The following is a 17021-nucleotide window of genomic DNA, read 5'->3' on the forward strand; positions in this document are numbered from 1 at the left end:
TTGAGGTATCAACCATTGATGAGTAAATAAAAAATAGTAGATTTTAGATACTAGATGGAATCTCAAAAAGATCTTAAACATTACAAACACACATCTCTATGGAAAGAGATCTATATCTATATAGGTATATCCATAGTTATCTCCTCTCTCTCTCTCTCTCTCTCTCTCTCTCTCTCTCATCTTTCTCTCTCTTTCTTTCATATCCTGTATTTCATGTGATCTTATTTTATACTTTGTAGTTCACATCACTAAACTTTACTTACATTGTAAGGGTAGTCTATATCAGGGCTTCTTAAGTTTTCCACTCATGATTTTGCACAAGAAATTACTACATGACCCTGAGTATATAAGTAGACAAAATAGGCATACAAATCAAACATTTAGCTGGTAATAAATCATTATTTTGCAACCCCACATTCAGTTATGAGATCCCATAAGTAGTAATGAGACACAGTTTAAAAGACTGGGTCTATATGAAGACTATGGATTACATAAAGTGATTAGTTAAAGAGACATACTTTTAATACAATAATAATGGGTAGAGGGAAAGCAAATGATTTTCTCTCTGTTCTCTGAGGTGTTTTCATGTCTGTGGTTAATTGATTTACTCACTGTTGGGATCAGGAACTTCTGGAGCTCTTTCTGTTATTTTCCCTATCATTTTTATCACTGGTTAACACTTACATTGAATATACCATAACTGCTGTTTCAGTACAACATTTTTTGAGTTCAGTTGTCAAGAATAATTGCAAAGAATATATTAACTGTTAATTGCCTCATACATTCAGTTTTCTCACAAACACTCTCTCCTTTGGCATAGGTATTGGCAAATCATTTAGAACACTGTGAGCCATTTCAGTAACATGAAATATGTTTTACTGAAGTGTAAAAAAAATTTCAGCAACTACCAAAAATATTTGCTCAGTCAGTTCAAATATATAGTATATATTCCTAAAAATAATGAAAAATAAATTTCTTATAGACAGTCATAAAGAAGAGGGATTGTTTTGAAACCTGAGTGACATAAAATGAAGTAGAAATCATATTACTGAGCTCCATTTCTCTATGTAGGAAATCATTTAAAATAAGTTCACCGAAGGTCAAAGGATTGAGAGCCACATTTATAAGTTTGTAATTCATGATATCTTCATCCCAAAGTACTGCCTGAACTTCCTCCAAATTCAAGTTGAGGCAATAAAATTGTTTATTATTATTTTTAACTAATCTATTGATTATCTGAAATGTGTGTGTTTGTGCATGTGAAAGAGGTGGAAGGGATTAGAAAGATAATGAGAGAGAGAGCAAGAGAGAAAAAGAGAGAGAGTCATTATACAAACTAACAAAAAAATTTATTTTTTAGTTTCAACATGGAACCAAGTTATGATTTTCTTCATATCTATGAAGGTGAAGATTCCAATAGTCCTTTAATCGGAAGTTTTCAAGGTTCTCAGGCACCAGAAAGAATAGAAAGCAGTGGAAATAATCTTTTTTTGGCTTTTCGAAGTGATGCTTCAGTTGGCCTCTCTGGATTTGCCATTGAATTTAAAGGTATTACATTCATTACATTCATCGAAATCTTATCTATTTATTCCTAATGTAGAAAGGAAACATGAATCAGAATTAGTTTATTTGAAAGGCTTTACTAAGTGGTCCTGCCTTTAGTTTCACAAACTCTGTCATATATTTCTATGTTGGATTTTGATGTACATTAGTGCTCTCCTTTTAAAAGTACTGCATATTGAAATAAACTCCCAAAATAAGTATGAGAATTATGAAAATAATTTTAGAAATATTTTAATGTTTGATTACAAGATCCTTAAAGAATTATTGGGACTTTAAATTTGGCATTAGAATTTTTAATCTGGAAAACTTTTTTAAAATGTCAGTTTTGAACTCATTAACTTCATTTTCAATGAATGAAACAAATGAGAATTATATCTCTTTACTATCTCTATTCCTTTGTGCCCTTTCTGTGTTAATCTTCTTGCCTTTCCCACCCAAAAATATCACCAAGAACCTGCAGTATTTTTACTTTATCTATGGCTTTGATTGAATAAGATACAAGTTGCTCTAAATGAGGGAAAAATGTTTAGTCTTTTCTTCCTTTGTCAAGTTGCATGATTAGATTTCCTAACTTTTTGGCATAGACCCATTAAAACAATAAAATATATATTGCCAAATTTATTTTCAGGGAAATATTTGAATAACATTGAAAATTAAAATGGTAAGAACTTTGGTTCTCTCCATCAAAAGTCAGGCTTCTGGTATAATTAGTGAAACAATTGACATTACCTTTGCTCAGGCAACAAAAGAAAATTAAGGGGGAATAAACCTAAAATAATCATGATGTGTAACTAACCATATCTTGACAAATACAAATCAGTCTGATACCAGGATATCATAGCTCATGTGGTATCATAATGTAGTAGATCTAAATCAAAGGGTAAACCACCATGTTAGGAAATCACCAGCCTAGAAAGAAAAAAAAAAAAAAAAAAAAAAGACAGTGTCTATTTAAAAGTTTACCAGTGATTTATTACCATATATTTGTAATTAACAGTTGTATTTAAGAAACAAAATATTAAATATGATAGACCATTGTAGAAAGAAGCCTGCTAACTTAAATAAATATTATAAAATGAAATTCTAAAGATATAAATGAGATTTTAATCAAAAAACAAATGAAGAAATTTTAGTTTTCAATCAGAAATTGTAAATATACTAGACAGTGATCTAAGATAGAAAAAATAAGGCTGACTAAAGAAAACCACACATATTTACTTTAAAAAAAAACAGAAATAGAAAAGGTGTTTTTTTTTTTTTTTTTGTTTTGTTTTGTTTTTTAGTATTTCTATGATTATATCTAGAGAGGCTGATCTTATCTAATGTAGAAGTGTCTGAAGCATTCAGGGCCCATACCAGGAACACTGTTGGTGATGTTTTCTCTGATTAGCTTTGGAACTATGTCAATTAGTAAAAGAACTGGAAAGAACTGTCATGACTTTCAGTGAACAAACAGTATTATAACTTTTAGCTAAATACTCGGATAAACTGTTTGCAATCCTATGGCAATTTTAAAACACACTTTGACTTGCTACTGGTATTGTCAAGCATTTCAAAGTTGTAATGTAAATTGAGTTTATCTGAATGATCAATGTAGTACAATACAAATACAAATTTACAAATGATGCAATTGATAAGTTACTGGAGGATTTTGGAAAATCTAGTACAAGGAGGATGTTTCTTTTAAAAGCAACTAACCATAAAAAAGAAAGAAAACGAAAAAGAAAGCTAGCTAACCTTGAATCACCCCAAAGGTTGAGAAATAATTTACTTCATGGATGGAAACAAAAGTCAGTAAAGATAATGTCATAAAAGATCATTGTTTTGCCCTACAGCATTTAAGGGTTTCTCTTCCAAAATTTAGTTAGTATATATATATATATATATGTACACACACACACATATATATATAAACATATCAAAAGGCTAGTAGCAATTATCTATATATGGGCAACATTATGAAAGGGAATTAGATGTACAATCACTCAAAACCAGTCTAACAAGTATTTTAACTAAAATGTAAGATTAAAAAAAATAAAGCTGTTTATTATATAAGGTTAGATAGTTGGAGGAAAATGATAGAGGGAAAAGTTTTTCAAGATCATGAATTTTCAGCAGTTATTCAGTCTAGTCCTTATCTGAACAAAAAATCCCTTTACAGAATACTTTAAATTTTCATCTAGACTTTGTTTGAAGACCCCTTTTCATACCCCCCCCTTTATGAGTAATTCATTGTATCCCAAGGCAGTAATATCCACTTTTAAAAAGTTCTAATTATTATTAATTCCTTTCTAAAATCAAACCTCAATCTGTTTCTGCTGTTTATAAGGTCTATATTATAATCTATCTGGATCCAAAGAGAACAAACTATATCATCTCCACATGCTAAACCTTCAAACACTTGAAGATTACTATGTTCCTTCCACTCCACATAACCTTTAAGGATTCTTTAAAGTACCTTCAACCCATCCTCACATGACATTTACTCAAAACCTTTTGTTATCTTACTTGTCCTTCCTCAAATACTTTCCATCCTTTAAATGGGTTGATTTCTGATAAAAAAAAAAAAAAAAGAAGTGGTAAGGAGAAGCAGTGGGTGATGGATAAAGTCTGTATTCTGAAACACAAAAATGAAAGAATGATCTTTCCAGTTCAAATGAAAATGAAAGTTCAATTTTGTTTCCTTAATCTGTCTGAGAAACTAGAATAAGCAGTCAGATAGATAACCAGGAAACAAGTATTTATGAAATAATTACTATTTGCCAGATACTGGGCTAATATGTTGGGATTAAAATACAGGCAAAAAGACAATCCTTCCAAGAGTTTACAATCTAACAAGAAGACAATAAATAAAACAAAACTGAAAATCATGAGTTTTGGGGAGAAGGTATCCACAAAGAAGTATAGTTATAAAGTCTGGAGGTACAAGAACACAGTCATGAGGGAAATGAAGCAAGACCAGACTTCTCAATTTCAAAATGAAAGACCCCTTTCTTCTTTCTTCCCTTCCCCCATTCCCTCTAATCCTAGAAGGAACTCACCAGTGAGAGAAGAGGGGCAGCATGATGGAAATATGTTTCAGGATCAGAAGATCCTAGTCTGAGGGCAGAAGCCTGATGGACCTAATCAAAGTCCCCAGATAAATTAAAATGTCAGGAAACCTAATGAAAATCTAATCTAGCTACCAAAAGAGTTAAACCATTAGTTGAACATTTAGTGTACTTTGTAGCTATACATTGCAGTCATAGAGGGAATAATAAATATTATTCCAAATTTCCCATTTCAGCTATTCAGAGCATTACTAAGTAGACCCTAGAATTACAGAAGCCACAACATTTTCCATAATCTCTTTCAGAAGGAAAAGTAATATAATTCTACCAATTCCTTACTTTAGTCTATTGCAGGATTCTTTTTTTTTTTTTTTTTTTTTTACATTTATGCTATTCACTCTAACTTCAGTTGAGCAAGCTGAAACAATGGAACCAATTATTCTTGAAATGGCAATATTAATGTGATCCTAGATGTATTTTTCTAGTATGCTTATAAATTCAGAGATAAGTACTGCTTCCCTCTTGATAGAGAAATGGTGAACAATGAATCAAAACTAAAGTCACTAATTTAATAAAAGAGCAATATATCTGTTTTGTTTAATTGTATATGTTTTTTAGAAGGCAGGATTTTGCTGGCAGGAGGTACTATTGGGGAATGCTGTCAATGGAAAAAAATGAAATAAAACAACTTAAAAATTCATTTCCAAACATAATTACATATGTAAAATTAAATGATTGATTTTTAAATAATGTTCTAATAATTTATCAAGTAATTTAATTGTCATTCAGATGTAATTATGAAAACAAAGCAATTTAGAAGAATCAAAAGATTTTTCCTCCCCTATATTTTGTGTAAGTGATATTTAATTAATAGGGTTACTTGGGTTATTGTGTTCCTTTCTTTTATAGAAAAGCCCCGGGAAGCCTGTTTTGACCCTGGAAATATAATGAATGGGACAAGAATTGGAACAGACTTTAAACTTGGCTCAACTGTGACTTATCAGTGTGATTCTGGTTATAAGATTGTGGATCCTTCATCAATAACTTGTGTGATTGGCATAGATGGGAAACCTGCATGGAATAGAGTCTTGCCATCTTGCAATGGTATGCCTTTATCATGTATTTCCTTGTAAATATTGTTAGTAATATATTTTGAAATAATTGGGGAACAAATTTTTCAGATGAATAACTTAAAACCTGTATGTGTGTGTGTGTGTGTGTGTGTGTGTGTGCGCGCGTGCACGTGTGTGTGTGGTTTATTTTATATTAATGAATTAGGATAGTGATAGGATGGAAATTGAAAGGTTGGATTAGAAGCTAGAGAAGGAAAAATGAAAAATCCAGTTGGATGGAATAATATCATTTGAAAAAGTGTAGGTTTACACTTTTAGAATTTAAGAAGGGGAACATATCAGAAACTTCTAATTATGAAATATTTGGGCATGAATTAAAATCACTTTAAAAGATCACAAGAAATTTGAAATGCTTAAGACTTTAACTTGTTTTTAGGAAAATATACAATGAGTTAATCCTAGCTAAGCACAATTAAACAAACAAACAAAGACTATCATTTATTATGATCTCATTTAGCAAACTGAGACTAGGTAAAACAATTTACATATATAGTCTTTTTTCTCATATAATAGCATTTAAGGTGTTTTCTTGCTCTTCCAAAATTTAGTATATATATATATATATATACAAATCCCAAAAGGCTGGTAGCAATTATCTATATATGGGCACATACACACATACAAACATACGTGTATGTTGATGTTTGGTACTTCAGTAGTGTCCAACTCTTCATGATGGCATTTTTGTTTATTTGGTTTTTTGGCAAAGATACTGGAATGGTTTGCCATTTGAAATCCTTTCAGTTCAGAACAATGAATCAAGGGGGAAAACCAGCTCTTATTACCCAACTTAGTAGTTTTCAGGTGCTAAATGCATTCGATAATTTTCATTTAAAATATAATAAAAGGAAATACTATTATGTACTATAGTTTTTTAAAAGTACCTCACCAGGAAGAAAACCCTAATATTCACAAAGAAACTTGGATGTGTATATTTATATATTTCTTATCTGGAAGCAAATGGAGTCTGACTGAAATAGGATTCCAAAGAAGGATGGGGGTGTGGTGGCAAGATTGTAAAGGAAAACTTTTAGGCCTAGGTAAAATTTATCTCCATTATTAAGCTGATATGTGAATGAGATTTTTCAAAGATATGCTAATATATAGACATGTGGATAGTACACATCATATAAATGTGAAGGTTATATGAAGTTCTTATTAATATGAAGAAACTTATATAGAAATTTAACGTCTTCCTTATAAGAGAGCTAAATAGTGGAAACACATAGATTTGAACTATGTCTCCTATGAATTCATCGTTATAATTTATTTGCTTTCAAAATTATATATACATATACATAGCTACATATATGTGTATGTATATGTGATTATGTTATTTTGATGATCAGTAGAAGTGTCTATGATTTTAGTTGCTAAAATAGCAGTGACACTGTGGCCTTAATCTATAGAATTTGAGAACTAAATGTAGCACTTATGGAATTTAAAGAATCCATATTGTAGTTTTATATAGTTTCTTGATTACATAGTGAAATTTGACTGTGCTATATATGTATAAGGCACTGAAAAATGTGGAAAAATTAATGACTTAAATGTTGATTGAATGAATCACCTATAAATTTATCTATTTTACATATTTGCATTTCTACATTCCAATATCTTTGTAGGAAGGTTTTTTAAATCATATAAACTAATGATGATTAATTGATTTAAGAAAAAGATCAACTGTATTGTCTATTTATTTCTGTTTGTCTTGGCCCATAAATTAGATGACAATTTCTTTTCTTATTCCTCTGTGTTACACTATCTAGTATGATACTGTTCAATCAATCAACAAGCATTAAGCAGTTACTATGTGCCAGATACTGTTGAAGCCCTGGGAATGCATATAGAAGTAAAAAGAAAAATGGACTCTGCCCTTGAGGAGTTTACATTCTAAAAAGGAGGTGGAGAGAAGATGCCTGGTATAGGGAAATCAAGGGGGAATATAGATTGTTTTAAATTTGAAGAGAAATGAAAGCTGGCCTAAGAGTCCCTCCTTAAATGGAAGTTCTGAAAGGAGTCAACCAATTAGAGGAAGTGTCACAGAGGCTGAGGGTATTTCTACAGTATTTATTATGAGGCTGAAGTGAAATGTCAGGGTGAAGAATTTTCTGGAGTTAACTTTTTTTTTAATGGTGAATTAAAGAAATTGCAGTGTTGGAAATAAATCAACTTATAAACAAGGTACCTTTTTTTTTCTTCTATTCTTCTCCCTTTTGTCCTTTCTCACCTCTAACCCTTCCCTACCGTTTCCTCTTTCCTTCTTCCTATTTTCCATTCCATTTCTTTCTTAACTATATGCTAAATATTATATTATAATCATGTGAGGTGGGAATTAACTGGAATATATAAGGATAATGAAAATCAAATCAAATGATTCTTTGCAATTATGAGCTTTCACCACACCCCTCCCCACTACCAAAAAAAAAAAAAAAAAAAATTAAAAGAAATGACTTCAGTTTAACAGGCAATGCAAACCAAAGCAGCTATAAAAGGGAAGGCTTTGCAATTAGTGTTCCATGACAATGGTGAATATATATGGAACATGTCTTCAGTAGCATGACTAGCTTACCAGCAAGAGGCACCAAGTTGCAGTGTGACATGCTTCAGCATCATAAATGAAAGGAAACATCGGTGTTGTGCTGAATTTTTCTCAGCAGCTGCTGTAAATCCTAAGCACAACCAATTGTATCAGCCTTGAGATTAGTCCAGCTATATGATTTCTCTATTATTGGTCCAATAATTGGGCCAGAATTCCATGACTGTTTGTGTGTGCAGCCAATGAATACTGGAAGAAGTAAGTATCCCTTGAATACTGACAATACTAAACTCTGAATAAGAATTTTAAAATAGTTGCCGGCACCTAAAAGAGTACCTTAAGGGGATATTCTGCCTCCAGTTCTAAGGGAGGGGCCTCATTGGCAAAGTAGTGTAGAAGTGGTTCATAAACTCAGTTTCAGTGTTTGTTATTATCACCCCAGAATCACAGCATGTTACAAATGAAAGAAACCTTAGCGATCAATTGATGCAAACATTCTACTCCAGAGATGAAGCAATTGAAGATTAGGGAGGAAAATAACTTTCCCAGGATCACAAAGAGGTTGTATGTGCTGGAGTTGGGACTATAATGCAGGTCTTTTGTCTCCAAATTGATTTTTTCTATTATGTTACATTGCCGACAAAACTTACACATTTTAAAGATGAAAGAAACTAAGGCTAGAGAGAAGAGAGAATCATTAAGGAATTTAAGAATTCAATCTCAAAGAGCATTTAGTCCAAAGAATCTTAATTGGAAGTCCGGAAAGATAGAAAATTTTCAAGGCTTCTGTGATATTATATGAGAAAAAAGAATATATATCTTTATGGCAGTATAAGTGCTTATAAACAAGTTATACTTTTTTGGAATCTTGTGTATTTTATTTTATGCATTTTAAAAACAATTATAAGGATGATTTCATAGGTTTTGCCAGACCACATAAAAAGAATAATAGTCTTGATGCTAATCCAATACTTAAACAGGAATCAGCTCTATAAAGTTCCTAGGAAGTAGTCGTTTAGTTTCTGATGAATGAAGTGATTTTACAAGTCAAAAAAAGGATAGTAATGACAAAACTGAGACTGCATCCCAGAGGGCTAGTGATCTACAAATACAAATGGAAGGAAAAACAGTCCTTTCTTTAAAAGAACTTATATCCTAATAGGGAAAGACAATATATAAATAAAAGTTAAAAAGGTGGAAGGTAAGAGGGTTGGAGAATTATAACTTTGGCCTGAAAAAGAAAGAAGACAGGAGGGACTGTCCTTAAATGAAGGTACTGAGGAGTCATGGGACTGTCCCAGACTAAGAGTTGGGAAGTCATTCTATTTTGAGAAGTCCAAGGACAGAACAAACTTCCTGGCTGGAAAGATTTCTTTAGCATGGTATACTAAATCCAGAGTTCAGAGTACAGCCTGGAGAGGAATGAATGTAAATGGTATGCCAACCTACTTGTGATCATAATTATAAAGCCTAATATATAAACTGCTTTAATTTCTTTGACAAAAAATAGAATTAAATTTTCCATTCAACTTCTCTCCATGTCTCTCATCTCTTGTCTCTCTATTTTTATTTTTCCTCAAACTCCCACCACTATTTCCCATCACTGATAAATGATCATCCAAATTATGTTTGAATTACTCCAGTGATGAAACTCTCAATAAAACACAAAGCAGTATGTTTCATTTCGGTGTAGGACTGTCTGTTATACTATTGATTGTTACAATTAATTACCCAAACTAGTACTAGATAGGGTTTTCACATAAGAGATGTAATACATGACTCTGATGTTCCTTTCCACTCTGAAATTCTGTGATTTTACTGACTACTTTTATAAAGTGAGAGATGCTATAGAGCAAGATTAGAACCTATAACTGGATGGAATTTTTTGTATGTGTTTGAGAAGCTCTTATTTGCTAATATCACTCTATATTGTACTCAACTGATTTTATATTAGAAATCTATCTCAATTAAACAAAATAGACGCACAACTAAGCTACCACCATCTGTTTTGCATATTTCTGCATCTCTTTATTCCTTTAGAAAATGATCTGTTTGACATGCTATTTAGTAAATATTAAGATCATATTTATGACTTTTCTTCTGCTATCATATTAACATGTTATAAATTAATTTGAAATACACTGATAGCACTCACCCATTGAAATATATTTCTTAAGTCAAATAGTCACGGGCAAGAAATTCAATAAGCAAAATATAGAAATTATGTACAGTTTTTTGGTTAAATTCTTCATTTGATAATTAGCATCTAAAATGAAATCTGATATTATAGAATGTCTTTTTTAACCTGCTAAGAATTTGAAGTCTGAACATGATTTATCAAGAAGATGAGAAATAAAATGACAGGGAAGTTTTATTTCATTTCACCTTTGATTTTTACATTGTTCTCTATTTTTATAAAATCCCCACACTTTCATCTTATCCTTGGTCAAAAAGAAATCTTTGTAGTCTCATTTGATAAAAATATATCTGCAGGTGTCCTTGATCACAAAAGGATTCTGGTCTCTGATGAGTTGGCATCAAAATTCTATCACAGATCATGATTTCTTATCTATTTTTCATCTCTACTTGCTGTTTTAATTTAAAACTCTATGGCTTTTTAGAAAAAAAGTGAGACAATACAGCATTGTGTTTGTCAAGTTTATGTGATTCAGCAAGTAGAAAACATTTGAAACAAGTTCTACATTGCCATAGTTAAAGACCTATCAGCATTTCACTATTCTTCTCCAGCTTTTTTGCAGATTTTTAACTTTGTTATAAAAAGTCTCCCCACTTAAAGGTAACATTGAATTTTTATTTTGAACAAGAGCAAAGACTCAAAGCAATGGTTTCAGAGTGTCAGAGAAACAGATTGCCTGCAGCTGCAAAAGGATGATTTCATTTGATAAAAATGAAGCTAACAATTTTAAAAATTGTCATTTTAAATTACTAATGGAACTTCAAATATTGTTTTTTCTATACTTATAAAATGCATTGATTTTCAAGGTAATAAATTTAGTCCATGTATTGAGATTGAGAAGGGGGGACCTCAAAAAATTTCTCCATCTCCAGTCAAGTGGCAAAGTTTACTGAAAGTAATAATTCCATTACAAAGTGGACTGAATTGTAAGGCAATTTGGCAGAGAAACAGAAGCAAGGAGATATTTTTATCCAGCTTTCAGTCATAGATAAGCTAATTCTATGGCTCATAGGTAGGAAGGAGTAGCCTTGACCAGATTATTACTGACAAGATTACCTTCACTATTGTTTTATTCACTATTGTCTCAGGAGTTTGATCTGTGGGAGTTTCCTGGGGCCAGAAGCTATCCAGAAGGAGTGGTCAGACATTGGGTATAGGAGTTTCCTGAGGCAGATTCCAAAGCTAGAAGATTTAGGACTACTGATTTACTGTTAGAACAGAAGCCCCCCTCAAGGTCAGGGGATCTCAATTTACATCATTTTTCTCCCTCAAGCAGTCATTCCCAAATTTATTTGGGACAAAGGGATGGAGGTCTCATTTTCTGGAGCTGCTTCATGTTGTTAAGGGGGAGGGAAGCTGGATCTGCCCAGTGGGGGTCCAGGATGATAGGGGAGGTAAGATGGTGGCAGCAGCATTCAGATGGGTGCTGGGTGTCACAATCAGTTAGCCAATGGTATTCAAAGTGAACAAATAGTTAGAACTTCATAGCTTGGAGCTTGAAGAAAATAAATCTTACAAGTAGGTTAAAATGAAGGGGCCAAATATGAGAAGCAGTGGGGTAGAGAGGATGGACATACAGAATAAAAATAATAATTAATCTTAAAAGGGTTTAATCTCCTTTAGCAAAAACCTGAGCCTTCAATCTTACAAGGGAAGACTTTTACTCAATTAGCAAAGGTGACAATAAAAACTAAAAAGCAGTTAGAAGCCCCTGAGAGGGGCATGTGTGTAGAGTCCATCTGCCAGTCCTTCCCTACGTATATACCCCTCCTCCACATAGGCTTCAGGATGGGAGTTTAGCAGCCCTTTCACAAACTGGGCACATTTGACAGATCTGTTTAATTATTTCTCCTAGCTTGTGACCAGTGAAAATAGGTTTCCCAATGAACAGAGAGCATGTTTTTTTTTCAAGTGAGTAGCTTGATGTGGGCCATAGAGAAGTTTCCACTGGCTGGCATGGGGATTCAGAATGTTAGTTCTCAGGAGTCATGAAGAAGCTTTAAGGAAGGTGGTGTAGATGTATTATGAGTGAGTTTGCCAGAATAATTTTATAATGAATATCCTACAATTATTAATACAAAAGGGGTAGTCAGGGTGGGGATGGTGACATTTGGGAATGGGGTCTTTGCAAATAATGTATCAGGTTGCATGTGTAGGATGCCTTGAGAATGCTAAGGGCACACCTAACTGAATACCCCCACTGCCCACGAGTTCTCTAGGCTGACTAAAGACTAAGGATTTATCTCCCCATTGGCAGGGGAGTGACACTGAGAGAGGTAGAGAGAAAATATTAAGAGCAAAAGTTCTCATAAATAACAAAAAAGAAAGCTAATCTTAAGTGCCTCAAGCCATCTTTTGAGTTATTGGAGGAGTGAATGCTGGAAAAGAGCTGGGCTGGGATTAGAATCTGGCCTAAGGGTGTTTGAAGCCATCCAAAAGGAGAAAGGATATGTCACCTTTCTTCTGAGTTGGGGAAGTAAAGGTGCCATGGTCAGAGGTAGCATGAGCAAGCAAATCTCCAAACCTCTTTTCCTTGCATATTTAAAAGCAGAATTTTTTGCTGTCAAAAGTCCCTTTTGTTTTCATATAACCCTATGAGCGTGCAACATATGAAAAGCATATTTGGAGTCAGGATAGATGTTCATTCTCGTTCCTTTCCCCAATTCTAAAACTCTGAGGGTAAAAATATTCTGAACCTGCTGCGGGGTTAGAACCTCCAAAGGTTGGCTTAGGTTGAGTTTAAAAGCTTCTTCAATTAGTAGTTCTGTGGCAGCCACTGTTCTAAGTCAGGAGGTCACCCCAAAACACCAAGTTTCTTTGAGAAGTAAGCAGATATGAACTTGCCTCCAACTTTCATTAGGTGGAGATAAGGCTGGAGCAAGAGATACGATTGTGTGGGCTTTTAAACAACAACAACAACAAAAAAAATCATAGTCCTTTGTGGGAGAAAGGGAGCTGGAAGTTAAACGTTTATATGGCTTGCAGAGAAGCCTCTTGGGCTGTGGATCAAGATACTATCTAACCTGTCCAGGCCATGTGCATTGGTGGGGAGTTAAATTCCCCTGGATTTTCCCCTTCAAGGACAAAAAGAAATTGTGATTCTTTATGCAATGGTATAGGAAAGAAAGCATCTTTAAGATCTAGAGTAGAGAACTATTGTGTCTCCTAGGATACTTGTATTGGGTTCATGGCTTCTACTGACCATTTGTTCTAATTATAGAAATTTGCTAAAAGAGGAAAAAGCAGAGACATAATTATTCTTAGCATCAAAACATGTCCTTCAGCCTGAAAGTACATACATGACAGGATAAGGCATCCTTAGTTAGATATGTTTGACAACTGATCATACAGTAATAACTCCACTTTATATTCAGACTCAGGAATAATCAGGTAGGAAGCAAAGAAATAGAACTGGGAAACTGAATCAGAAGGATCTCACCTTAAGCAGAGCCAAGGTCATGTCCTCCCAGCTTTTTGCCCAGATAAGTTGTCCACCTAGACATTGAAATGGCTACTGACTTAATGATCAGGCAATCCAATTCAGGACTAAAAAGAATATTAGTTATAGGCCCAAGCTATTTAAAAAGTTTACTAGGACTTAAACCCATAAGAGATTTTGTTTAATATGTTTTATACATTTAAAGTTATCCTGTTTCATCATTATACACTCATTATACAGGCTTATAGATTCTTAGTAAACACATTCCTTGTTTAGAAACTATAAATCCTAAACAGGTTTATTTTTCAGGGCTGATGATGATTACCCTAATGACTTCAAGAACACTGGCAAGCTTACATATTAAGGGAAGTTAGAGATTCGAGGGGAGAGGCTAAGCTTGCTAAATTGCCCACCCCAATTATTCTTAGTGCTTTAGTGGGCTGTGCTGTTTGATATCTCTCCCCATTCACTGAAGGGGGAAAGAAGTTCACATCTCATAATTTGATGTAAGCTTAACATGATGACAATAACTCCCAGTAACTTAGTTAACAATTTTAGAATTTTCCTAAATAATAGCCAACTAGTTTTAGCTGTGGTTTCTATTCCCTTAAATAAGTTTCCCTTTTGTTTTAGGGGAAAAATAAGACAATTCTTAGAGTCTAAACAAACTGAATTGCAATTTGGTTATTTTCCAATCTATGCAAATCATTTCTTTTTTGTGAGCCAGGAAAAAAGCTAAGGTGCAAGTTTTTACTAACAGGGGCTTCAGAAGTCTGACTCTAGATAACTAGAGTTTCTAAAGTAGTGGCAAACTGCTTTTCTGTTTTCCTAAAGTTCTGAAAACACTATCAGAGCAAATAGATCCCCTTTCATGGGCTTTCCTTTACAATTGCTTTTACTATCTTATCTCAAACAAATTTCCAAGTTACACACACATCGAAATTATTTATCTGTTGGACACATTAAAAAAAAAAAAAAAACAACATAAAGTTATCAAATATGAAGCAATTATATCCAATAAAACAGTTAACATTCATATAACATGTTTTAGGCTAAGCACTTAATACAACATCTATTATTTCTCTTGACAAATCAGAAAACTGGAAAGAGATAAAATAATTTGCCATAAATTACATAGCTGATACATATCCATAAGTGACACAGAGAATAGTGGTCTTACCAAATGCAGATACTGACTTGCTTTCTGGGTGCTGCCAGGGGTACCCGAATTCTTCCCAAGCAGTTCCTGGACAGAACCTGCGGAAAGCTAGGGTCACCACAGGATGTCCCTTTGATGGTAGTTTCAGGTGCCAGGTGTCAGGGAATGCTGACCATGGAGCTTGACCCCCATTGTACCCCATTTCCTCAAGCTGCATTATGGGTATTTGGGCAAGATTGGGTGAGGTCTCCATGATTTTGCATCCCCTATTTCTTCTGGTGGGACAGAATTTGAATTTCTCTATAGTTCTGAGATAAGAAGAGTTAGCAAAGAGAGAGACTTGGGTTATATTGATCTAGCTAACAATTCCTACAATAGATGTTTCAGGATTTTTTTTTTTTTCAATTTTAATCTAGCTCATAGAACAAACATGAACAGACATTCTTCATAGAGATGCAGACATACAGAGAATGACATGAAAGAGAACTGTCCTGTTTTTGCCAAAAAGCTGTAAAATTTTGCAAAAGCTATCCTACAACACTTCCATCTTCTCTGGCATCCCAGAGAAGGTGAAAAGGTGGCAAAGATTCCCTAAGAATTTTGCTGAAAATTGCAAGAATTTCCCCAGTCAAGGAAATATTGCTGAGCATGGAGCTCATGATGACCCAGACAAGCCTTCTCCCAGTGACTTGGATTGTGGGAGAAAAAAATGAGAGGCTTACCTTGACAAGGAGGGAATCAAGCCAAAGTTTAATTATACTGAGCCACCAAATGTTAGGTTTGGGAAAAGGGAACTCCAGAAGTTTGGGTCCCATACTGTTGTCACAATCTGTCTTAAAAGAATTTGCAGACTTGAATCCTTCTCCTAGTCAAGGGGCAAAGTTTATTGAAAGTAATAATAATGACATTACAAAGTAGACTGAATTATAAGGGAATTCAGCAAAGAAATAGAAGTAAGGAGATACTCTTATCCTACTTTCAGTCATAGATATGCTAATTCTTGAGTGGTCTCAGAAATTTGATTCTCTTGACCAGATTATTACTGACAAGATTGCCAGTCAGCACTATAGAAGAGTGGTCTTATTCACTATTGTCTCAGGAGTTTGATCCGTGGGAGTTTCCTGAGGACAGAAGCTATCTAATTAAGGAGTGGTCAGAATTAGACAGATTGGGTATGGAAGTTTCCTAAGGCAGATGCCAAAGCTAGAAGATTTAGGACCACTGATGTTATAACAGAAGCCCCCCAAGTTCACAAAATTATATGATGTGCATTAGGAATTTCATCACTGAGCTCGAAATTTGGTACCATGAGAGACTGAAAAATTCATCCTTGTGCTAACTTTGCAGGAAAAGTCTTATTTATTTAGCAGCATCTTGCTAGATCAATTACCTTTATGAAAAAACAACATTTTTATTGTTTTTCTCGTTTTTACCACATATGTGCATGTATTCACACACACACATACAGAGACAGACAGAAAAAGAGAAAAAGAGAGAGAGAGGGAGCGAGAGAGAGAAAGAAAGATGGAGAGAGAGAGAGACAGAGAGAGAGGGAGAGAGAGAGAGAGAGAAAGAAACTGACTTTGTACAATAGGGAAATAAAACATTTAAAGAAAACAAAATAAAATTGCAACCCAGTCATGCTTTATATGTCAGTTATTCAATAAAGCTTTATTAAGAGTTTACCATGTGTCAAGCACTAGGCTAAGTGCTTATGATACAAATATGAAAAGTACTCTCAAGAAGGGGAAAACAAGACATAAAAGGAAGCTGAAATGGAAGTGGAGAGAGGTTATTAGCACTATTTTGGAGAAATCTAAAGAAGTACAGTTAGGATGAGATGACTGATTTGCATTCCTCTTTACATGGAGATTAAATGAGGAGTTCTTAGCTCCACACTCCACTCATAGGGGCCCTAGGAACAGAGAGTATGGATAAAGT

General features: G+C 33.8%; 1 protein-coding gene across 1 annotated transcript in view; it reads left to right on the top strand.

Annotated features, from left to right (window-relative positions):
- The window catches only part of CSMD1 (CUB and Sushi multiple domains 1), a 2716069-nt gene that overhangs the window by 2294390 nt on the left and 404658 nt on the right, over positions 1-17021 (top strand). The window contains exons 29-30 of the mRNA XM_051975995.1: positions 1361-1548; positions 5523-5717. Coding sequence (XP_051831955.1) covers positions 1361-1548; positions 5523-5717 — 383 coding nt within the window. The remainder of the gene's footprint in view (positions 1-1360; positions 1549-5522; positions 5718-17021) is intronic.

Source organism: Antechinus flavipes, chromosome 2 (genome assembly GCF_016432865.1).
Source record: "Antechinus flavipes isolate AdamAnt ecotype Samford, QLD, Australia chromosome 2, AdamAnt_v2, whole genome shotgun sequence".
NCBI lineage: Eukaryota > Metazoa > Chordata > Mammalia > Dasyuromorphia > Dasyuridae > Antechinus > Antechinus flavipes.